Below are 25871 nucleotides of genomic sequence, written 5' to 3' on the forward strand. Positions count from 1 at the left end.
ACATGTAAAATAATCTAATTTCATATTTTGAAATCTTTTCTCTAAATTGAATCCATGCTTTAAAAAAGATGCATTATTGGGTGCTTCTAGATAGCTGCAATTTAAATTGAAATCAATGAAAGGCATTCTAGTTTCATAACTTTATACTATCTTTCATGATGGACATGGTTTTAACTACACTGTGTGGCTCTCAGAGGAGCAGTATTTTTGGAGAAAGATACACTGGGTTGAATGATTCAGCCTCTTTTTCTTTATGGGATTCAGTGCTTGGGTAGGTTTTTCAGCTCATCAACACATAATGCTTTTTGAGAACATAGTTCTAGTTCTTTCTGGTCTTTCTATAATATGATTAGTGGGAAAACTTCTATAGTAGACACCAACAAATAAATATACACTCCAGAAGAGGAGAAAAATAAATAATCATCCCACAATCTTGTCAATCATTATTAAATCACTAATAAAAAGGGAAGAATAAATATATAAATAAATATCCTAAAGGGAAAAAAGAAGTATTAATCTGCCTCATGGCAGTCATGTAAACATCGAGTATAAAGTTGATGGGTTCTTCCTTTTAAGGTCTATTTTTATTTGCTTTTTCTGAACTTTAAAATCCAATAAGTCTCCCCCTCCACCCCACAGTGGTGAGTTGTCCATTACTGAAGACTCGCTTAGGAAAAAAAAAAAGTGCTGACGAGCTGCAACTTGACACTAAATCATCCTCACTAATGAGTCTCCATCTTGAGTGGGCTTTGTTTTTCTATTGGGTTGTTGGAAAAGTCATGACAGTTTTCCATTTTTCTATGCAAAAAAATTGTCTTATCTGACAATTTAGTAGTTTCACTTCTGTCAGCAAGTGCATTTATCTTTTCTGAACATGGTTACTTTATCTTATGCATGGTTCATTTTATTACTAACATTTGATAAAATATTAATCTGAGATACTGCTTCTTTTACCATGAAGCAAAACTTCATATACTTCAGATGAAGATAACACACTACTGTTCTACCTGTCACTTCATGTTTAGTGATTTCTTGGTGTAAGAGCATCTGATGATTCTACCTTCCTGCTCCAAATGCCCTTTACCCTTCATGAGACCAAAACTCTCAAATATGGGTTCCATTTCCTATCACCTTGCACATGAATAATGCCATAATGCAGTTATTTTGTATCTCTGTGTGCTCACTTTGCCTGTGCTCAGAATAGTACATGCCACTACTCAAAAGAAAAACAAATTACATAACCAGAAAATATTTCAATAGGGACCACTAAGGAAAGGCTTAAGCAGTATATGAAGAAAGTCAGTTGAGGAATTCATTGCACATTCACCAGCACAAAGGGGGAAGTGATAGGCTGCAGTGCCATCACTTAAGCAGACTCACCAGTACACTAGCAAACAAGATCTCAGGCAAGACTTTCAGATCTACTTCACTAATGTCACTAAAGGTAGATACTTTGGCCATCTCTTCTGGGAGTGGATTTTGTTCATTTTGTTGCACTGAATAAAACTAGCCAGAGTTCAGTCAAATGGAGACGAGAAATAGCAATGAGAAAGAAGCTGCTACTTTTATAGGTGTTTCCTTCCACCTGAGCTTGTATTTGCACAATTGTACTCTTGCATGGGTTTTTGCCTTTCTGGATGTTGTCTGCTTCTTAAAGACATATTTTTATATACTATAACCCATCCTCTTAGGACTACCCTGCTCTAGTGCTTCAAGCAAGCAGTATTTTATTTTGACTGGGGTCATTGTAAGTTATCTTCAGTCCCAGATCCCTCTGGGCTGGAATCGATGTCAAGGAAAGCCTCTTTGTTGGTAAAGGTGGAACTTAGAGTCATGCTCTGCCGAGGGTTCACAGGGGCGAGTTCATCTAACTTAATGTTTTCGTTTCTGACCAGGACTGTCTTATCCATGTTTTCTTCACTGTGCCTGGCAACAACAGCATCAAACACATCTAATTTGGGAGGCAGGGTTCCACTTTCAAATAGGTATTTTGCCAGGTAAGAGATGCAGATGTTGGACAAGAATGAGGTAACCATGGCAAGGGTTTTAAATGGGAATCTTTGGTTGTAGATGCCATTATTATCAGAGATGTAGCCTGGATAAAGAATCAGGGGCTGTAGATACAGATAGGGCTCCCCACCAGTGATTCTCAGGAAGAGGCCAAAGATATACCCAGCCGCAGCCCCATATGTGTTGGTTCCCTTAACGAAGAGTACACAGAGCAGCTGAGGGAAGATGATGATGTAGACAAGGTCTGAGCTGAGGTACCAGAGCCCATACACGGTTTTCGTCAGCAGGGCCATGGCTGTTGCTGAAGCACCAAAGACAAACACAGTGATTCGCATCACCCAGACAATTTCCCTGTCTGATGCCTGCAAGAAGATGATATAATGTCAGTTTCTTTTTGTAGAAGTTTTTAAAACTATATAATTCTGTAAGATACCTTTGTTGGTAGATTTATTTATTAATCAGTGAGACAGACAGATAGATAGATAGATGATAGATAGATAGATAGATAGATAGGGGGCAGGGTTTGGACACCAGAGCATCACTTTGTTACATATGATACATATGGGACTGAACTCAAGACCTCATATTTAAGAATCCAACGTCTTATCCACTGTGCCAGCTCTTGGGCCACAAAAATATCTTCTAGCTCAGTGTCTTGCCTCATTAGGTGAAGTATATAATTTATATCTGAATTTTTTTTCTACTAGGGTTATTGTGGGGATTCAGTGCCTGCACAACTCTACCATTTCTGGTGATCATTTCTTTTTTGATAAAGCATGAGAGATAGAGAGAGATAGAGATGTAGAAAGAGTGACAGATAGATAAATAGGTAGAGAGGAGAATGGGAGACACCTACAGCACTGCTCCACTGTTCTTCCCTCCTACAGGTGAAGACCAGGGGTTTGAAATGGGTTCTTGTGCATGGTAATGCAAGGTATACACCTTCTAGGTGAGCCACTGAGTAGCTCCACAATTCTGAGTTTTAGAGCTCATGTAAAGAATTCCCCTAGTTCAAGTGGCTCAGTCTATGGAGAACAACACATAAACTACTACGTTGGCAGTAGTCAAGTGAAGTGGCCTCTAATACAGGAAGCGCTCATGTCTTTTCCTGGATGAGAGATGAGATGAACTCACATGTTGTCATAGAGGGGTATTAATATAAAAATACTTTCTGCAGTTACAGGAAATTGTTACATGGAAAGAAGGTGACATGGTTTATGTTTGCTTCCTCTTTCTGTTGTTAAGGTTAGCCTTTCAAAAAACAAGTAGGATTATTATAGTAACTGTGACTTTGATTGCTTTGTTCAAGGTAGTCTGGCCATAGACTCCACTATGACCTTGAAAACTGAGAGGAAGACAAAGCCTTAGGGAGAAAGGTGGAGATGGACTTACTGCCCCTTGGTGACCAGCCTGCTTTGTATTCATTTGGTTTAATAAGAAAAAAACACACTGGTAAAATTTGACTTGGGAGTTCAAGTGAAAAGCATGATAGATATGACAGAAATATCTCTGAAATAAATGACTTCCACCAGGGTTCTCTTATGTTTAATTAAAATTAATTAAACTGTTTTCAAGATATTCCATATTTCTCTTTTGTGATATGTGGTCTGGTAGGTGGCACAGTGTCTAGAACTTTTTCAAAACTTGAGGTCCCGAGTTTGATCCCTTACACTGATTGTTCCAGAATGATAGTTTGGTTCTCTCTCAAGTAAATAAATAAATAAATTTAAATAATATGTCACAGTGCTAGGACCACATCTTCTAAGACATTAGTTATATTAATTTGTTCCCTTCGGTGTTAACATAAATGCAAACACTGCAAATGTACCATTTTTTTACAGTTGAAACAAAATTCACCATTACATAGGACTGGGCAGTGGAGCACTGGGTTGAGCTCACATGTTACAAAATTCACTATTACTCAACTTTGTATACTTAATATAGTGTCAGAATACTAGTAAATGTATAACATCGTTACACTATAAAGGGCAAGATGGTGGTGCACCTGGTTAAGCACATACTATAGTGCGCAAGGACCCGGGTTCAAGCTCTGGTCCCCACTGGCAGGGGGAAAGCTTCACAAATGGTGAGTCAGGACTACAGGTGTCTCTCTCCCTTTATATCTCTCCCTCTCCTCTCAGTTTCTCTGTCTCTATCAAATAAAAATAAATAAAAATTAAAGAAGAATAATCTGATACACAAGAAATACGATGATGACAAGAATGTATTACTATTATTTGTAGCTGACACTTACGTTCTGTCTGAATGAAAGCTGGTAGATGTTGCGAGCAAACATGGAACTGGCTGACAAGATAGAAGAATCTGCTGATGACATGACAGCAGCTGAGACTGCACCAAGTCCAAAGAAAGAAATGTACACGGGGCAGAGGTACTGCAGAACAATTGGTAAAATCATGTCTGCTTGGTCCTTAGTCATGGGATCATCAGGGCCATATGTAGTTTGGTTCCAGTCTGTTGGAAAAGAAACAAAAGCAGCAAATGGAGACTTACATGTTTTTTGTCTTCCTGAGGGTCATCCTGCTTACCGGGAAGCCTTTGGAATGGATTCAGAACACATGCTTGAGTCTAGTTGGGGGGGGGGGGGGCTGAATTATTACAATTAGTCAGACCTGTTAATCTCAGAGGGAGGCTTATGGATTGGAAAGCAGAAAATATTTTATGTATCTTGACTTCTAGTAGGGTTGTTTTCATTTAGCTTTATCCCTTAAATCTGCACAGAATATGGTTGAAAAATGTTTTCTTCTTCTTCTCTTCCTCCTCCTCTTCTTTTTCACTGGAATGACATTGTGCAGAATCACAGAAGAAAAAGCTTCTTAAACTGAATAAAAGTATTTCTCCAACTATCTGGAGATAGCTGAAAACACTTGCAGTTCCATTTCTTAGTTTTACTTGCAGAAATGGATACTGTTGGGCAGAAACTTAGATTTAGAGCTTCATCTGCATTAATTTTTCTCTCAACTAAGTTCCTCTTAACATCAAAATCCATTTACTGGAAATAAGAGGCATACTAAAGGAAGGATTGTTGATTTTTATTGAATAAAAATGCTAGGTAAGTGACTTAACGTTTTTAGGATTTTTTTTTTTTGGACTTAGTGGTAAAAGGACTTAAAATGTAGATTCATTCTTTTTTAAACATAACTTCCTTAATGTTTAATTTTGATACCAAGTATTAAATAATGCAAAAGAATCCTTTTTCATTTGTTGAACTTCTATAGTGCCATGATTATAGGATCAAGTAGGATTAGTTTCCATTTAACATAATAATTTTCCTCTATTTTCTGCCACAATTGTTCAAAGTCAAGCAAATTTTATAGTGTAAACTGAGAAATTTTGGTACTTGACATAAAAGAATGCATCATTAGGTCACAAAAAATAGGATTTGCATTTCTTCTCTGTTGTTTTATAAAACACACACAGACACACACACACACACACACTCAGACACACACACATTGATTTCAGATCTGTTTTCTGATTCTGATATAAATGGTATCTTCTACTCAAAAGGCTCAGAGTCATCTTTTTCAGTCACCTTTTTAACAAAAAAGACTCCTGTTTATGCGAGATGGACAGAAAATTCTGGCTTGTCTATGTGATGCCAAAATTTGAAGTGGGAGCTCACATGTGTAAGTCTTGCCTCCCATATCCCACCACCCACAACTGTAAAGCATCTTCTTAAGTGCTCATAACCTGAGTGAACAACTTAGAATAATATACCCTATGAAACATCACTGTGCTGTTAGTAATAAATAGCCCAATAGATCTACTAAATGAAAATCAAAGTAGGCAGTAAACATTACCCCAGATTACCGTTATAGAACAGAGTGAATAGTGAGCTTTGATAAGTCTTTTTCTTCTTTAATGGCCTCAATCCAATGGATTCTTTTTGAACTGGGGATAATGTGATGCATCTTTATGATTTGGGGAGTGGTTGTGAAGGGGTGGGGCTCAGTACCTGCAAGGCTCCATTGTTCCTGTTTTTTTTTTTTTTTTGAATAAAGGTGAGAAACAAGTAGAGAAAGACCTCCTCATTGCACCTCTGCTTGTGAAGATTCCAGCCCCCCACCCCTCAAGTGTTCCTACCTAGTGGCTGGAGGCTTAAACCTGGATCCTTGAGCATGGTAATGTGTGTATTCTGCCAGATGTCCCATCCAGTATTTTGAAATGTTCTTCCAGGTTGTATTATTATGGGATGTTAATAGTTGAATAATTACAAGGACGTTATTAATAATTCAACCAAATTAACAATGATTTACAAAATGTTCTACAAAGAGGCTTACAGAGAGCATTTCATAAAACTTGTTTTTATGGATGGGAGGACAAATCAGGAAAATAAGGAGACCACTGAGCTACATTGCAGTTTGTGGAGTGCTAAACAAACATGGGAAGAAACAATGATAAGGGAAAAAGAGGTAGTTATGTGGTCACTGGAACTTCAGTTAACAGGAGTAAGTCAGTTATTGAAGCTGCTGGAGACTTACCTGTTGATGCTCCAACGGCCCCAATGAGTATGGCTGGTAGAGCCATCACTAGGCACCCAAATGCTGCCAGGAAAGACAGCACTTGTGCATAGGTGGCTGAAGATGAAGAGAGGACCCTCTGGAAGTAGGCTTGCCATGGGATTCCACCCAGCATCTGCATGGAAACCATAGGGTCTTAGAAGGGGTGGTATTCACATTTACTAGGTACTTTAATAGTAAGATTTATCACAGCTGCATTCAGTATAGTCCTAAGCAGTGCTCTAAAATGTAGGTTAATGTTACTATGCACTGCACTCCTTGTCTACTGTTACTGTGCTGTTGTCATACTTTCCATTTTTTGCTCTGTGACGTTCTTTTCCTAATTATGTTGGAGAGTCCTTTCTTTCCCTTAATTTACCTACTTCAAGCTGCTTTGTGACTACTCAAAGAAGTCTTTAATTTACTCTTTTTAAAATAAATATTTTGATTTTTATTTATGTGTTTTTTGGATAGAAACAGAAGTTGAGGGGGAAGGGGAAGATAAAGAGGAAGAAAGAGAGACACCTGAAGCACTGCTTCACCAATGGTGAAGCTTTTCACCTGCAGGTGAGGAGCAGAGGCTTGGGCCTGGGCTCTTAAGCATTATAACACGTGCACTCTGCCGGGTGAGCCACCACCTCAGCCCTCATTTTGTTCTTATTTGGAGGTTTGAACTATTGAATGATCATGTAAAAATTAAGATTTTGGCAAGTATGAAGTTTAATCTGTATCCGTCGACTCCAGTAAGTATTTCTAAATTCAGTCATGTGCCATACAATGTGATGACAGGCAGAGTTAAAGGGCTGCAATAAGGCTTGATTTCCACTCCATTTCTCACTGTCCTCTATGAGCCAATATTTACAATGTTTTCCAAAAGGGGCATATGTTAAGTGCTGCAGATAACAGAATGGAGCAGCAAAGAAAAAACAAACAAACTGAAATAGCTATTTTTATTTCTTTTTTTTGTTTTATTTATTATTATTGGATAGAGACAGAGAGAAATTGAGAGGGAAGGAGGGTACAAAGAGGGAGTGAAGCTTTCCTCCTGCAGGTGGGGACCAGGGGCTTTGAACCTGGATCCTTGAACACTATAAGGTGTGTGCTTAACCAGGTGTGCCACTGTCTGGCCCCACTTATTTTTATTTCTTATTTTAGTGCTGTATAGTTGCACTTATTATGTGAGTCACACATTAGTAGAGTACTTGTCAACATTTGATAATTATATATACCTACATTGGGGATGTGGTACTTGATGTTCTTACTGCGATTCAAACAAAAAAGTTTAGAGACTTGGAATTATCATTTGCTGCATATTGTAAAGAGGTATGTACAGGACCAGATACTGGAACTGAATTACTGGGGTTGGTGTTGAATGGTGGAGAGGTGAGATGAAGGACAGCCAGCCTGGTAATCAGAGAAGTCTATATAAATAACAGTTGAGTCAGTGGGCATTATTATGCAGAGATGGTGAGAGATTGGAGAGCGCCCATATGAACAAAATAGAAAAATAACACAGCAGCCAGGAGATGCCTAGTACTAGTAGAATTAGAGGTCAAGATGTCTGGGAGTGGCCACTGGAAAGACTCAGAACATATTTTCTCCTAGTTTACTGTAGAGGTGGTTGATCCTCAATAAATAGTGAGCATATGAATGAGCTCCCACCATTACAAAGTATTAAATTGTCTAATTTTCTTCTGCCAGGGTTACTGCCTAGGTATATCCCATGCATCTGAAGAACTCCACTATTGCTGGAAGACTTTCTTTTAGAACATGAGAGTCAGGTAGAGAGGGAGAGGGAGGGAGAGAGGAGAGGAAGAGGGAGAAGGGGAGGGAGAGAGGAGAGGGAGAGAGGAGAGGAGAGGAAGAGGGAGAGGGAGAGAGGAGAGGGAGAGAGGAGAGGAGAGGAAGAGGGAGAGGGAGAGAGGAGAGGGAGAGGAAGAGGGAGAGGGAGAGAGGAGAGGGAGAGGAAGAGGGAGAGAGGAGAGGGAGAGGGAGAAGGAGAGGGAGAGAGGAGAGGGAGAGAGGAGAGGAGAGGAAGGGGAAGAGGGAGAGGGAGAGGGGAGAGGAAGAGGGAGAAAGAGAGGGAGAGGGGAGAGGAAGAGGGAGAAGGAGAGGGAGAGAGGAGAGGGAGAGGGAGAGAGAGAGAGGGAGAGAGGAGAGGAGAGGAAGAGAGAGAGGGAGAGAGGAGAGGGAGAGAGGAGAGGAGAGGAAGGTGGAAAGGGAGAGGGAGAGAGGAGAGGAGAGGAAGGTGGAAAGGGAGAGGGAGAGGGAGAGGGAGAGGGACAGGGAAAGGGAGAGGGAGAGGGAGAGGGAGAGGGAGAGGGAGAGGGAGAGGGAGAGGGAGAGGGAGCCCAGAAATCCTCCATTGCTTGTAGAGCTTCCCTGTGCAGGTGCTTCCTTGTGGTAGTGGGGATGAGCATGGGGTGGTCTTTCTCCTCCTCTTCTCTCAATCCACATAAGGAAACATAAAAATGTTTCCTTAGTGCCCCTCCTGCTAATAATATGGTTCCCTTCCAGGGTCTGTTTATTTCCAAGCTGCTTCTACCTCCCTAGAAGGGCTTTATTCTTGGCCTCTTTTCTAAGTAGCACCTCCCTTCTCAATGTATTTCAAATGCTACAAGTCATATAGCATGTACTATGGGTCTGATGTAGCCACTGACTACACTTAGCAACCAACTGAACTCATGATTTAAGAAGAAATTGACGTGCAAGGTCTTACTTTAAAAGATAAAACTGAGAATTTTAGATTGTTCTACTCTCAGACTGGGGCAGGTGGTGGAGAGGTGCTCTTTAACAACAGAATGACAGAAAGGATGCTGTAACAGAGCCTTATGGTGTTACCTTTTTACTAATTTATTTATTTTTACCGGTGCATGCTCAGTTCTGGCTTATTAGTGGTGTTGGGGAATTGAACTTGGGACCTTCAAGTCTCAGGCATGAAAATGTGTTCTGCAAACCACTGTGCTATTTCTCTAGTCCTGGGTATTATCCTTTTCGTTTTTCTAAACATTTTTTTCTGGGTATTATCTTTTTTTTTAAACTTAAAAAAAATTTATTTAGTTTATTTATTCCCTTTTGTTGCCCTTGTTGTTTTATTGTTGTAGTTATTATTGTTGTTGTTGTTGTTGGATAGGACAGAGAGAAATGGAGAGAGGAGGGGAAGACAGAGAGGAGGAGAGAAAGATAGACACCTGCAGACCTGCTTCACCACCTGTGAAGCGACTCCCCTGCAGGTGGGGAGCCGGGGTTCGAACCGGGATCCTTATGCCAGTCCTTGTGCTTTGCGCCACCTGTGCTTAACCCGCTGCGCTACAGCCCGACTCCCGGGTATTATCTTTTTAAGGTGTCTGTAAGTGGCTCTGCGTAACAAGTTCAGAAATGGAACATGAGACATAAGTGACCTGTAGCTACAGCCATTACAATACTGAAAATGCATTTGACTTTCGGAGCAAGTGAACTGCCTTCTGTAAGGAGAACATCACTCACCAGCAACAAGAAACTATCAAGCCAAGTGTAGACTTCAAATGATTCAATAGTCCCCAACCAAGGATTCTGGTATTTCTTATGCACAGCGGTGAATCCAATGTCAGAAACTGCAGGGTGTGACATTGCAAACGGGACGCTGATCCACTGTAACCAGAGTAACAGTGCAGTATTAGGCAGTGCCTTTAACTGTCTATTCAAGGAGAGATATAGTTGCCCATTCCCCCCCTCCAATCCCATATATCAGTAGTTTCTCTTGTTTGGACATAGAAGAATTTGGAATCATGTTATCTCTGGAACACTATGAAATAATGACTTTGAAAAGCAAAAGTAGCTTATTTCCTGTGTCTGTGATTAATTATATGATATCACACAAACTGTAAAGATTATAAACTATATATATATATATATATATGTACAATGTAATGAAGACAAAAGTAAATAAATAATGGTAAACAAGAAATCTTTGGCAAGAAAACGCTGAGCCTGTAAGCATTATATGTATACATAATGAATTATGTTCTATTTGAATTGGACTCCTTTGCACACCCATTTATTCAAGTGGCAAGGAAAAATCTCAGTGAGAAATTAGTGAGCGAAAAAAATCTCCAAGAGTAGTCCAGGTAGAAGAAGGGAGTTAAGAGAGAGATGATCTAGATGAAGCAAGGCAAACAACAGAAGACTTACATGTACACACATATCTGCTGCTGACGAAAATGCTGGCATGGGGCTGACTTAGTCAAATGAGAGACACAGAGACAGATATATGTAAAGAATCCTGCATTGCCAGTTAGAGTGGGGGTAGTATTTTATTTTGTGGTTAATTTATAGAAGGATTTCTTCTGAGTTTAAAAAATAATTTTTGTAGAGTTTATTTTTTTGAAGAATTAGATGTGAACAGTGACTGAATATGAGAAGTCGGGAAGAGCTGGAAACTGGTGTGATCTGGGTAGGTGGCCCAGTGGACAAGGCATTGGACTCTCAAACATCAGGTACTGAGCTCAGTCCCTGGCATTACATGTGCCAGAGTGATATCAGACTTCTTCCTCCTCCTCCTTCTACTACTCCTTCTTTCCCACCACTTCCTCTTATTAATAAATCTAAAAAATAAAAAAATAAAAAAAGAGTTGTCAAGTGGTATTAACACAACACTGATAAATGCCCAAGTCATGGTGTTAGAAATGATGCCACTGGAAACGGAAATGGAGAACTATCAGTACTACAAAGGATTGCGAAGATTTAATGGTCCTTAGATTATCAAAGCAAGGAAAAGTCAGAGAGAGGGGAAAGTAACACATAAGCTTTAAAATTACAGTTTCAGATCCCCAAGAATGGTGATAAAACCAACAGAATTATAGAACATGAGAGGAAATGGATTAAGGTACCAATAAATTAATGATAGCCATTTGATGATTGGAAAACAAATCATATCTGACCTTTTATTTAGTCAGTACAATAAAATATGGTCATTATCAGCAGTCAGAAGAACTTGACTTCTTTTTAAGAAAAGTTTGTTTATATATTTACACATCTTTTTTCATATTTATTTACTTATTTATTTTTCAGCTCTGTTTTATGGTGGTGCTAGAGGCTGAACATGGGATTTTGGAACCTCAGGCACTGGTCTTTTTGCATAACTACTATGCTATCTCTCTTACCAGAATAAATATCATCAAAATGAATATTCTCTCCAGAGCCATATACAAATTTAATGCAATACCCATCAAAGTTCCACCAAGCTTCTTTAAGAGAATAGAACAAACACTACAATCATTTATCTGGAACCTGAAAACACCTAGAATTGCCAAAACCATCTTGAGGAAAAGAAACAGAAATGGAGGCATCACACTCCCAGAACTTAAACTATATTATAAAGCCATCATCATCAAAACAGCATTGTACTGGAACAAAAATCAGCACACAGACCAGTGGAACAGAATTGAAAGCCCAGAAATAAATCCCCACACCTATGGACATCTAAGCTTTGATAAGGGGGCCCAAAGGATTACATGGAAAAAGGAGGCTCTCTTCAATAAATGGTGCTGGGAAAACTGGGTTGTAACATGCAGAAGAATGAAATTGAACCACTTTATCTCACCAGAAACAAAAATCAACTCCAAATGGATCAAAGACCTAGATGTCAGACCAGAAACAATCAAATACTTAGAGGAAAACATTGGTAAAACACTTTCCCACATACACCTCAAGGACATCTTTGATGAATCAAACCCAATTGCAAGGAAGACTAAAGCAGAGACAAACCAATGGGACTACATCAAATTGAAAAGCTTCTGCACATCCAAAGAAACTATTAAACAAACAGAGAGACCCCTCACAGAATGGGAGAAGATCTTCACATGCCATACATCAGACAAGAAACTAATCACCAAAATATATAAAGAGCTCAGCAAACTTAGCACCAAAAAAGCAAATGATCCGATCCAAAAATGGGCAGAGGATATGAACAAAACATTCACTACAGAGGAGATCCAAAAGGCTAACAAACATATGAAAAACTGCTCTAGGTCACTGATTGTCAGAGAAATGCAAATTAAGACAACACTAAGATACCACCTCACTCCTGTAAGAATGGCATACATCAAAAAGGACAGCAGCAACAAATGCTGGAGAGGATGTGGGGATAGAGGAACCCTTTTACATTGCTGGTGGGAATGTAAATTGGTACAGCCTCTGTGGAGAGCAGTCTGGAAAATGCTCAGAAGTCTAGACATGGACCTTATATATGATCCAGTAATTCCTCTCCTGGGGTTATACCCCAAGGACTCCATAACAACCAACCAAAAAGAGGTGTGTACTCCTATGTTCATAGCAGCACAATTCATAATAGCTAAAACCTGGAAGCAACCCAGGTGCCCAACAACAGATGAATGGCTGAGAAAGCTGTGGTATATATACACAATGGAATACTATGCAGCTATCAAGAACAATGAACCCACCTTCTCTGACCCATCTTGGACAGAGCTAGAAGGAATTATGTTAAGTGAGCTAAGTCAGAAAGATAAAGATGAGTATGGGATGATACCACTCATCAACAGAAGTTGAGTAAGAAGATCAGAAAGGGAAACTAAAAGTAGGACCTGACCAAATTATAAGTAGGGCACCAAAGTAAAAACCCTGTGGTGAGGGGTAGACATGCAGCTTCCTGGGCCAGTGGGGGGTGGGAGTGGGTGGGAGGGATGGGTCACAGTCTCTTGGTGGTGGGAATGGTGTTTATGTACACTCCTAGCAAAATGTAGACATATAAATCACTAGTTAATTAATATGAGAGGGGGAAAATCAATTGTATGTCTCAAAGTTTTTCAAAACACAAACTGAATCTTTTTAATATATAGGCTGTGTATTTGATATGCGGACTCTCTCAAAAGTCTAGACCAAGTAGATGAGAAGCATCCAATAGCACAGCTATATAGAAGATACTGGGTACTGTACAGCAAACCATAACAAAAGGACTTTTCAAAGTTAACCCAATTACCAAATAATGTGATGATAACATTAACTATCGATTGTCTTTTTGAACACTAAGACAGCAGGAACCTCATATCTCCACTATAGAGCCCCTACTTCCCCCAGTCCTAGAACCCTTGGATAGGGCCCACTTTCCTGCGTGCCTCTCCCAATCCATATCAAATAATATTGCATCCGCCGATCACAACCTAACCAACGCAACGATCGTGCCACCTCAACATGCTTCACCTCAGACTGTGTCCAGAGACTTCACGTGTGGAATGACAACCCTTCAGCTTCATTACTCGGGTGAGACCTTTCCTTTCATAGTACACTCTAATTTCATCTCAGGTGGTTCACTTTCTAACAAAGTCCCAAAACCTAGATATACACCAGTTTCTGTAAGAGAGAGCTTATGTTCACACGTATCCATAAACTACTGCAAAATATATACCTGAAAGCAGAAGTACAGTAGAGTTAGCAGTGAGTACCTCCCTAACACTTCCTCTCCACTATTCCAAGCTTGGGATCCATGATTGCTCAACAATTTGTTTGGCTTTGTATGTTAACTCTCTTTTCAGTCACCAGGTTCCAGATGCCACCAGGATGCTGGCCAGGCTTCCCTGGATTGAAGACCCCACCAATGTGTCCTGGAACTCAGCTTCCCCAGAGACACACCCTACTAGGGAAAGAGAGAGGCAGACTGGGAGTATGGACCGACCAGTCAACGCCCATGTTCAGCGGGGAAGCAATTACAGAAGCCAGACCTTCTACTTTCTGCAACCCTCAATGACCCTGGGTCCATAACTCTCAGAGAGATAGAGAATGGGAAAGCTATCAGGGGATGGGGGTGGGTTATGGAGATTGGGTGGTGGGAATTGTGTGGAGTTGTACCCCTCCTACCCTATGGTTTTGTTAATTAATCCTTTCTTAAATAAAAATAAATAAATAAAATTGAAAAAGGTTTGTTTATATTTTTACACATCTTTTTTCGTATTTTTTTATTTATTTATTTTACCTGAGCACTGCTTAGCTCTGTTTTATGGTGGTGCTAGAGGCTGAACATGGGATTTTGGAACTTCAGGCACTGGTCTTTTTTGCATAACTACTCTGCTATCTCTCTTACCAGAGCTTAACTTCTTATAAACTAAATTATATCACATGGCAACAAGCCGCTCTGACATTTATGCCCTATATTTATTTCCCTATCATCTCCATAATATCACCTGTGATTTATGCACCTGTGTATTTTAAGTTCTAATCTCATGCAAAGCAATGAGAAATTACATGTATCATCAATAAATAGATTCATTCTGTGAGTTTATGTTTCTTAGAATACCAAGTGCATCAGTTATGAGAGCTGTCATTGCCAAACTAACCTTACCTCCGAGGTTCAGAACAGAGATTTATTTCTGGAAATTTATGATGATGCTAAGGAAAATTCAAAATTTCAGCACTGTCCACTTGCCTTTGGCAATTAACAAATTAAAAGGTAGGAGTCCTGGAGCAACTTAAATATCCTTGAATTCAACTAAAATATGAGTGAATGAAATCCCATGAAATGGAAATAAAGTGTCTAGAAGATAAAAATGAAATATTATAATTATTGCTGACACATGTAAGTTTATAAATCAACTGTAGTTCCAATTATAATCATTCTTCTAAAATGTCCTCTTATATCATTAGAGATGCTAGAAAGTAAAAAGAAATAGAAAGCAAAACAAAAATGGGTATGAGATTCATTCTCCATATTCACTTCTAAGTGTATATATGTGAAAGTAGGGTGAAAGTTTTGCAATAAGAACAAAAGAGGGGTAAAATGAACCAAGGGTGCTTTGATCACTATGGGGAAAAGGACTATGATCTGCTCTCTCAGCTGAACCTATCTCTGTTCTCTGCATATAGGCATTGCTTCTCTTGCACAACTGAGATAAGGTGTGCATATGTCCCTAGCTAATGGATACACCATTTTAAAACATTCCTTCAATATTTCATAGGTGACTGAGTATATGTATAACCAAGTCTTCACAACTTAAGATGCAAATAGATATGGATTAAAATGTGTTTAGGATACAACAGTGTTTTTTTTTTTAACATGATATTATCAATACTCATTTCTCATAATTACACAGTACTTTTACTTAATAAAGCTCACATGTATTACCCAATTTAATGTAAGGACATATTACAGGGGGTGCATGGTAAAATTTTCTAGTGCCTTACATAAATAACTGAGCTCATTTTCAGATTCCAAATATTTGGTGATGATGAATACGTGAAGCCCCCAGTTTTTCCAGTGGGATAGTTTTTATGTCCTATAAGCAGCCTCAACGATTTACACAAACCAATACAAAGGAAGGACGTAAGGCAGTATAGGTTAACACAAATGCTCAAATTTTAACTCAGATGAAGGTATGTTGCCTTCAAGACCCAAGGAAATCCTGACATAAGTTTCCATCATATTTAGGCATGAGAAAAATCTAGACCTTTCAAAAATTAAACTAAGGAAACAGTTTTCTGTCAAAAAGTTTTTAAAACTATTAATTATTAGACCCTACCAGTTATTTATCCACTTAATTACCAAATTAATTACTTAAATATTGAAATTTTCTAGTATAAAATAACTATTATCATCTACATTTATATTAATTTTCATTGAATAAACTGTCATTATTTATAATAATAGAAAAGCAGGGAAGAGAAAGAGGGGGAGGGAATGGGAGGAAGGAGGTAATAAAGAGAAAGAAAGTGGAAGAGAAAGGAAGGAAGGGAAAGAAGGAAGAGAATGGACCAAAAATGGAAGAGAAAGAATGGAAGAATGAAGTAGAGGAAAGAAGGAAGGGAAAATGGAAGAGAGGAGAGAAAGGGGCCCAGGGAGCCAGCACACTATGTTGAAGTACAGCTTTGGCATGGCTGAGCTCCTAGGGGTGGTGGGGGGTCTTAGGTTCAATGCCAGGCACCAATATAAACCAGAGCAGACCAGTGCTATGGTCTTGCTTGTACAAGTGAACAAACATATCCTTAATAGAAAGAAAAAGAAGGAAAGAAAAAAAAAGCAAAAGAAAGATGGCTGTTTGGTTTGACTTACCAGGCCTATGAAGATGCAAAAGAGCTGGACAACATCTGTGTAGGCCACAGAGTAGAGACCACCCACCAGGGTGTACAGAATGGCGATGAGCGCCGAGACAATGACGGACGCCTGTACGTTCACATCGATGATGACACTAATCGTGGCTCCTGGAAGAAAGGTTCAGAGAGTTCTGTGGTCAAGTCACTCAAATGGACCCGGCTCTCCTCGAGAGAATATTTGGGACATCTGGTGGCAGTGGGTAGTTAATTTCATGTCATATTGGACAGTAGTTAAAGTGAGATTTCTTTTTAAAATGTACATATCTCAGTAAACTGTCTATACATATGCATATGTATTTATGTTTTATTATTTTCCCCCCTTTATTGGGGGAATTAATGGTTTGCAGTGAAAAGTGAAATACAGTAGTTTGTACATGTGTAACATTTCTCAGTTTTCCACATAACAATTCAACCCCCGCTAGGTCCTCCTCTGCTATCATGTTCCAGGACCTGAACCCTCCTCACCCCCTCTTTTACTTTGGTACAATACACCAAACCCAGTCCAAGTTCTGCTTTTTGTTTTCTTTTTTAAATTAGTAATTTAACAATAATTAACAAGACTGTGGGATAAGAGGGGTTCAATTCATACAATTATGTATTTATGTTTATAGGACTTTAAAATTATTCTTCTATTCTGAAATTAGTGCTCTCCTGAATTATTTACATGAGGACACCTGAAATTCATGATATGCATACAGGAGAAGAAAGCCTTTGGGTAAGCACTGCCATTCATTTCCACACTTTACAATTCACCGTCATTGACTAGTTTGTACTGAGTAGTATAAGACATTATGATAGAAGATAGGTATTGAAAATATTTTATGACTTTTCTCTTGGTTAAAAATTAAATTATTTGTTTCACATTAAAATTATAGTTGCAGCTCTACTATTATCTCAGTCTAATTTTCTATTTTAATAACATTTAAAGGTTCTATACCATGCATTGTGAAGAATCCTAAACTGTTCCCCTACCTCTTTTGAATGTTGCCTTATTTTCCAAAAATTAATGTATTTCTATTAATCTTATACTTTTAAAATGTAGGGAAGTCATATGCTATAGAATCGAGACAATAGGACTAGGATCCTGAGGAGTTGGAGTCTCAGTGATGAGTCTCATTTGGCTGTAACTCAAAGTCTTTGTAGAAATCATCCAACTTTCTTTTTTTATATACAACATTTTTTAATTGTATTTACTTACTATTGGATAGAGACAGAGAAATTGAGAGGGCAGGGGGAGATAAAGAGGGAAAGAGACAGAGAGACATCTGCAGCACTGCTTTACCACTCATGAAGCTTTCCTCCTACAGGTGGGGGTCAGGGGCTGGAACCTGGCTCCTTGCACACTGTAGTTTCTACATTTAACCAGGTGCACCACCACCTGGCCCCCTAGAAAATATCCAATTTTCTATTGATATTACTGTTGAGGTAATATTTGTCTCTAAATATTTTAAAAACAATTATTTTAGTAAGTGAACTTAATCTATATTTCTAAATCTGCTGAGAATTTTCAGTGTACCACATGACTCTGCAATCTCAATACTAGGCATATACCCAAAAGATGTAACAATACTGATTTGAAGGAACATATTCACCCCCATGCTCACAGTAGCTTTATTCACAACAGCAAAAACCTGGAAACAACCAAAATGCCCTTTGACAAATGAATGGATAGAAAAGTATGGGACATACACTCAACAGAATATTATGTAGCAATAAAAAGGGATGGTATTGTGTCCTTTGGGATAAAATGGATGGAATTGGAGAAGATGATGCTCAGTGAAGTAAGTAAGGAGGTGAAAGACAACTGGAGAATGTTTTCACTCATATGCCAAATATAAACAATTGAACACACAAATGTAAAAAAATTGTCAATCAGTTTTCAAGACTGTAGGAGAACTATAGTGGTTGTCTATGGTGTGGGGCAGGGACACAGACTTTTGGTGACAGGAGTGGTGAAATAAATTTAAAAAAATTCAGTCTACTCATTCAGCCATAAAAAAGTAGTTATTAAAATGGACAGTACCGGGACCCTGCTGTAGCGGTCTTGGCAGAGTGTACATGTTACCATGCACAAGGACTCTGGTTCAAGCTTTTGGTCCCCATCTGCAGGGGGCAGCTTCATGAGTGGTGAAGCAGTGCTATAGGTGTCTTCCTTCCTTCCTTTCCTTCCTTCCTTCCTTTCCTTCCCTCCTTCCTTCCTTCCTTCCTTCCTTCCTTCCTTCCTTCCTTCCTTCCTTCCTTCCTCCCTCCCTCCCTTCCTCTCTCTCTCTCTCCTCCCTCTGTCTTCCTCTTCTCACTTAAATTCTGTCTCAATCCAGAATAAATAAATAAATAAATAAAATATAAAATGGATGGTAGCTATGATGTTAGAAGTATAAGTATGCATTTCTTTAAAAAGGTGTAAGGATCTTGTCCATTATGTCAAGCAGACAGTTTAAGAATTCTCTGTTTCAGTGGCAAGTTAAGATAGTGTTATACCCCAAACAAAGAGACCCCTCACAGAGTGGGAGAAGATCTTTACATGCCATACATCAGAAAAGAGGCTAATAACCAAAATATGTAAGGAGCTTGCCAAACTCAACAACAAGAAAACGAATGATTCCATCCAAAAATGGGGAGAGGACATGAACAGAATACTCACCACAGAAGATATCTAAAAGGCTGAGAAACATAAAAAAATGTTCCAAGCCACTGATTGTCAGAGAAATGCAAATAAAGACAACAATGAGATACCACTTCACTCCTGTGAGAATGCCATACATCAGAAAAGGTAGCAGCAACAAATACTGGAGAGGTTGTAGGGTCAAAGGAACCCTCCCTGCACTGCGGGTAGGAATGTCAATTGGTCTAGCCTCTGTGGAGAACAGTCTGGAGAACTATCAGAAGTCTAGAAATGGACTTACCCTGTGATGTTGCAATTCCTCTCCTGGGGCTATATCCTAAGGAACCCAACACACCCATCCAAAAAGATTTGTGTATACCCATGTTCATAGCAGCACAATTTGTAATAGCTGAAACCTGGAAGCAACTCAGGTGTCCAACAACAGATGAGGGGCTGAGCAAGTTGTGGTCTATATACACAATGGAATACTACTCAGGTATTAAAAAAAGTGATATCACCATTTTCAACCCATCTTGATGGAGCTTGAAAAAAATCATGTTACGTGAGACAAGTCAAAAACAGAAGGATGAATATGGGATGATCTCACTCACAGGCAGAAGTTGAAAAACAAGATCTGAAGAGAAAACACTATGTAAAACTTGGAATGGAGTTGGTGTATTACACCAAAGTAAAAGACTCTGGCGTGGGTGGGGGGGAAGAGTTCAGGTCCTGGAACATGATGGCTGAGGACCTAGTGGGGGTTGTAGTGTTATGTGGAAAACTGAGAAATGTTATGCATGTACAAACTATTGTATTAACTGTAGACTGTAAAACATTAATCCCCAGTAAAGAAATAATAATAAAAAGATAGTGACATATCTTGTACTTGCTTGTCTTTCATATACCAACTTACTTTTCTTTTTGCCATCAGGGTTATTGCTGGGGCTGTGTGCCTGCATGAAGAATCCATTGCTCCCAGTGGCCATTCCCTTCCTTCCTTTTTTCTTTTCTTTATTTGATAGGACAGAGACAAATTGAGAGGAGAAGATAAAAAGAGAAAGAGAAAGCTACCTGAAGTACTTGCTTTACCACTCATGAAGCTTCCTCCCCTGCAGGTGAGGCGCAGGGGCTGGAACCTAGGTCCTTGTGCATGGTAACCATGTGCATGTAACCAGGTGTGCCACTGCCCAGCCCTTACCATAGCTACTTCTAATAAACACTGATTTTGAGCTATTATCAAGTTGTTATTTTAAAGAAAAATCTTGAGACTAATTTGCGACAGAGACTTGCTTAATTTTGACTTTCTTTTAATTTTTTAAATATGGTTTTAATACTCTGTAATGAACCCTAGTACTTTATAAAATTAGGGAGATTTCAATTTCAAATTTATTTGAATAAAGAAAATTAACATGAAAAAATATAGAACAAAAATCAAGCAAGAGCAGTTGTGCTTTCACCTGTCATTTGATAATCTAGTGCATGTGTATAGGCAGAGTGCCATCAACATAAGTTACACCTATTTTAACATCCACATACATACACACATGCGCACATACATAAGTAATTTCAGCAGCCTTTAGAGTTTAGCTATTGTGTTTTCCATTTCTGTAATACTTCAGAAATATTCATTAATTCTGTTCTCCCTTCAGGGCTCTTTTATACAAAGTGATATTCATTCAGTGAGTGAACATTTTGTGTTTCACTATATACTCAGCCCACCCATTATATTATGATTATTATTTTTATGTATCAGCAGGTAGTTTGTTCTTCAAGCCAGAAAATTCTGGTTTTAAATCAAGTGGAAAAAAATACCATTGCTTCTTGGCTAATGAGAGTGAGGAAGGAGGGGAGTGTATTTTTCACACATCAGTTCTTCAGATGTATATGCAGTAGCTGTTGTGAAGAATTATTAGGAAAATTATTAGGAAAATGCAACATTTCCCAATGACTTATTACAGTTTTGCATAACTAAGAAATCCTTCTGTGTATCACATCACATCTTTACAGCTGAATCTGAAGTAAATGATACAGAACATGGAGAGAAGTTTGAAAGACAAAAGAAGCAAAATGTAGGGAGGTCAGATTCTTATGTGGAAAACTGAGAAATGTTAACACATGTACAAACTACTGCATTTTGCTGCTGACTATCAACCATTAATTCTCCCAATAAAGGGAAAAAAAAGAAGCCAAATGTAGTACAAACTGTTTGATATGTTAGAGGTCAGAGCTGATAATAACAATAAACAAGTCTGTAGTCCAGAATGGTTTATATGGAAAGAAGTTTCTCTTATTTTTTGTTCTTATCAGTATGATGATCTGACTGTTGATTGAAGTCCTTTATCTCCACTGGTAAGAAGAACTGGAAAGTGGCGTATATGGATGCCAGGATGTCAACCCTGACATGGCTCATTGATGAAGGCTGTGGGACTTGCAGTCCTGTTGACGTTCAAGAAAGAACTCAGTACTCATTAGGAATGTTTAGATTTCTTCCTGATTAAAAAGTAAAGTATTGAAGTTGGAGATATCTCACCATTCTTAAAGTGACTTGAGAATTCGAAGGCCAAGACAGGTTATCTTAGTATCTACTTGGGATGCATTGGATCGACCTTCTCGTGGTGCATCCCGTGAGTAACCATTCATTGGGGAAACTGACGATCCTTCCTAGCCGACTGAATCCACATGGATCCCAGTCACTTTCAAAGCCATTTAACTGGCTACGGAAGAAGGGCAAATGCTAGAAGAAGAAGAAGTATCTACTGATCATGGCAGTAAGCTGTCCCTAATGAGTCTACGTACATTTTCCTTTTTTCTCCACCAGATTTATCACTGGGCTAGGTGCCTACATATCTCCATAGTTTTAGGAGGCCATTTTATTTCCTCTTTTTTTATAGAGGGCAAGAGACAGAGAGAAATGGGGGGGGGAGGGAGAGATAGAGAAAAGGAGAAATACTTCTAGAACTTTTCCTCCACTCATGAAGTCCACCTCCCGCCCCCCACCAAGGTGGGGACTAGGGACTTGAATCTGGGTCTTAGGGCTCAGTAATGTGTGCACTCTACTGGATGAGTTACCACCAGGTGCCCATGTTTTTCTAGATTCCTATATATGTACAAAACCAAACACTTTACTGGGTAATGGGATTACTCTGAGGAAGAAGGAAGTATCATTCTTGCAGTTTTTCTAGTATGAAGAAAGCATAACTACAGATCATTCATTCGTGATGCATCTGCTAATAAGATAAAGAACATGCTTTCAAGGAATCCACAGCCTCTTTTCTGAAACTGGAAACTGGGCATGCAATAAATAAATAGCTGAAAATCATAAAGACAGGGCCAGAGATATCTCAATAGGAGGGGTGGGTATCATGTTTGTGACCCATCATAGTTGAGAGTACCACACAGGGGGGCTGCTCTAGGGCTGTGGTGGATCTCTTTCTCTCTATGAAAATGAAAAGAAAAAAAAAAGTCATCCTTGGAATGATGAAATTTCACAGCACTAAGGTACAGTTACACACACACACACACACACACACACACACACACACACTTTACATCTATTGAAAAACAAAATACAAGGCCTAGGAATCACAGAGGTAAGGCAAGAAACAAGTTAAGGGTGATTGCTCTGAAGAAGTGATCTCTGTAAGAAAGCTGACTTTGTCCCTTTGCTTTTTTTAAAAAAAAATTTAATTATCTTTATTTATTGGACAGAGAAAATTGAAATAGAGAAATTGAGAGTGAAATTGAGAGGGAAGGGGGAGAGAGACAGAAACACTTGTAGTACTGCTTCACCATTTGTGAAGCTTTCCCCCTACAGGTGGGAACAGGGAGCCTGTATCCAAGTTCTTGTGTATTGTAACATGAGCGGTAAACCAGGTGCACCACAGTCCAGCCCTATCCCTTTGCTTTTTTTTTTTTTTCTTTTAACATCGTCATATAAGTGTGAGGATAAAGCTTTTAAATTATCTTTTTCACTTTTTCTTTCTGAAATTTTATGCTAAGCACAATATCCTCTAGCAATAAAATCCAACTCCAGACAGGGCACCTTGTAGAGTCTAAATGGAGGCAAGCCTGGGTGGTGGTGGTGCCTGAATTTGTTAGTATTAGGGTCAGGAAGAGGGAAGGGCTGTAGTTCTAGAGAAGCTAGGAAGGGGAAATAAAAGCCCTCTTTGGAATATAACTAAAATAGGCCTACTAACTATCTACAAAACGGAGACCCTCCCCCAACTCTTCATCTGCATTATTCCAGCCTTTAGGTTCATGATTAGTCAACTATTTGTTTGGTTTTATATGTTAACTCTCTTTTCAGCCACCAGGTTCCAGATGCTACCGTGACGCCAACCAGATTTCCCTGGGCAGATGACCCCACCAGTATGTCCTGGAGCTCAGCGTCCCCAGAGCCCCGCCCCACCAGGGAAAGAGAGAGACAGGTTGGGAGTATGGATCAACCTGTCAACGCCCATGTTCAGCAGGGAAGCAACTACAGAAGCCAGACCTTCCATCTTCTGCACCCTATAATGACCCTTGATCCATGCTCCCAGGGGGATAAAGAATAGGAAAGCTATCAGGGGATGGGATGGGATATGGAATTCTGGTGGCAGGAATTGCTATGACTTTTGTCAGTGTTTCCTTTTTATAAATAAAAATTATATATATATGAATAAGTGTATATATATACATATAAGTATATGTATATATATGTATATAAGTATATATATGTATATATACACACACACATATATATATATATATATATATATATATATATATATATATATATATGAATAAGTCTGGCTACAGGAGGGTACAGATTTGTAAGCAGGGTGATGGCTGCATTCATTCAAGGGAGTAGTTGTCTGCTTGCAACTGCAGAAAGGAAAGCCACAGCCATAGCTAGAACTAGGGTCCATGGATTCTTACCTAGTGCAGAGAAAATGGCGGCCGCCCAGAACATTTCTCCCATCAGTGCAGGAATGAACAGGAGCCCACCCATGCGCTTCCCATATATCTGCTGAAATGGGTCTAGCATGGTCACGTATCCTTTGGAACGCATTGGCTTTGCAAAAAAAAGACCACCTAAAATAAAGAGTTTTTGATAAAATTGTGTGATAGTCTTTACCAGTCTTTTATTATATCTTTCCATCTCGAAGGAAATGCATTTTTTTAAAAAAAATAAATCTTTGTATGTGTTGAGCAACCAGTATGAAAAATATTTTGAATCTACAACCAAGAAATATTTGGTAACCAAATAGACTCTCTCAATAAGTTTATCTTTATTTGCAGCCAAAGGAAAATTAAATGGCTTTATTTGGTGTATGTGGGACTGAACAATATGAGCCAGCAAGGTCCATTAAAATGCCCTGATGCATTTGTATCGCCCAATGTAGAACTCAGGCATTTTCAATAATCATAAAGTCCAATAAAAGCATTTCCAATTCAAAGAAAATAGAGGAAATCACTGCTATATAGCATTCTTGACCTTTTAGTCTAATTTACAAAATGAAATTCAGGTAGAATTCAGGTTGAGTAATTTTTAGCGACATTCCAACAGTTTTCTGAAAGAAAAACATTATTTGAAAGAATTCACTGTGATGTCAGCCATAGAAACCAAACATTTTTTTTTTTTTTTCATATTGCATGATCAAGACCTATGTATTAGTGTTCTGCTACCTAGAGATTGTAACTACATTACTTGGCTTGTTTGTTACACTTTGGCCTTTTAGGCTTTACTCAGCCAATATGTAGGGTTGAAACTTTAACTTACCTAAAACCAGACTCAGAGCATATCCAATTGGTGCCTGAGCCCAAGCTAGACCATAATCTGGTACATACACTGCTTCAGCTGTGCCATTGATGTAACCTCCTCCAACCCAGGTGGCTGAAATAGAATGACAAGTGAGGGAAGGGCTCTAGCTAGTTGTCACACTCCAGATCTGCTCATTCAAGCACAGCCATTAGCTTCAAAAGGATATTGAGCACCACTATGTGACTTATCTGGATTGAGAAATTCACTGAGCATAAATACACAGTGGGTCTTGATGGCATAGCCTAGAAAACAAAGTCTGAGCTCATATAAAATATATGACAATTTCTGTTCTTGGCAATGCTACAACTGTTTCCTCCATAGTATAAAGTCACCTGTCTTCATGTCAATGTTCCTCAGTTTTGGTTGCATTTTATTATTATTATTATTATTAATTTTGTTTTTATTGCACTAGGATTGTTGCTGGAGCTTGGTGCATGCATGGCGAATCCACTGCTCCTGGTGGTCATTTTTCCTTTATTTTATTTGATAGGACAGATAGAAATTGAGAAGAGAAGAAGAGATAGACATGGAGAGAGAAAAAGTCACTTGCAGTATCTGTTTCACCACTTATGAAGCTTCCCCCTGTAAGTGTGTGCTTAACTGGATGCACCACTGCACAGCCTCCACATATTGATCATAATAGTTTCATATTGATCATAATAGTTGTTTTCAAATTATAGTGTGTGTTTGTGTGTGTGTGTGGGGGGAGAGAGATGGAGGGAGAATGTTTTTGTGTGTTCATGGATGTGTGTGCCTGTACTTACTACCTGTTAAGAGTGAATTATGAGTAACTATTCAGGAAATAGAAGAAGATAGAATGGAAAGAGATCCCATGTTCATGGATTGGAATAATTAACAG

At 38.9% G+C, this 25871-nt stretch overlaps 1 protein-coding gene across 1 annotated transcript in view; it reads right to left on the bottom strand.

Moving 5' to 3' along the window:
* Positions 1–1061: 1061 nt before the first annotated feature.
* SLC5A7 (solute carrier family 5 member 7) overlaps positions 1062–25871 on the bottom strand; it is a 31249-nt gene continuing 6439 nt past the window's right edge. The window contains exons 2-8 of the mRNA XM_007537338.3: positions 24971–25084; positions 24127–24282; positions 16567–16715; positions 10017–10160; positions 6513–6666; positions 4265–4482; positions 1062–2372 (exon numbers count right to left, since the gene is read on the bottom strand). Of these exons, the coding sequence (XP_007537400.1) occupies positions 1743–2372; positions 4265–4482; positions 6513–6666; positions 10017–10160; positions 16567–16715; positions 24127–24282; positions 24971–25084 (1565 nt within the window). The 3' untranslated portion in view covers positions 1062–1742. The remainder of the gene's footprint in view (positions 2373–4264; positions 4483–6512; positions 6667–10016; positions 10161–16566; positions 16716–24126; positions 24283–24970; positions 25085–25871) is intronic.

Source organism: Erinaceus europaeus, chromosome 3 (assembly GCF_950295315.1).
Source record: "Erinaceus europaeus chromosome 3, mEriEur2.1, whole genome shotgun sequence".
Taxonomy (NCBI): Eukaryota; Metazoa; Chordata; class Mammalia; order Eulipotyphla; family Erinaceidae; genus Erinaceus; species Erinaceus europaeus.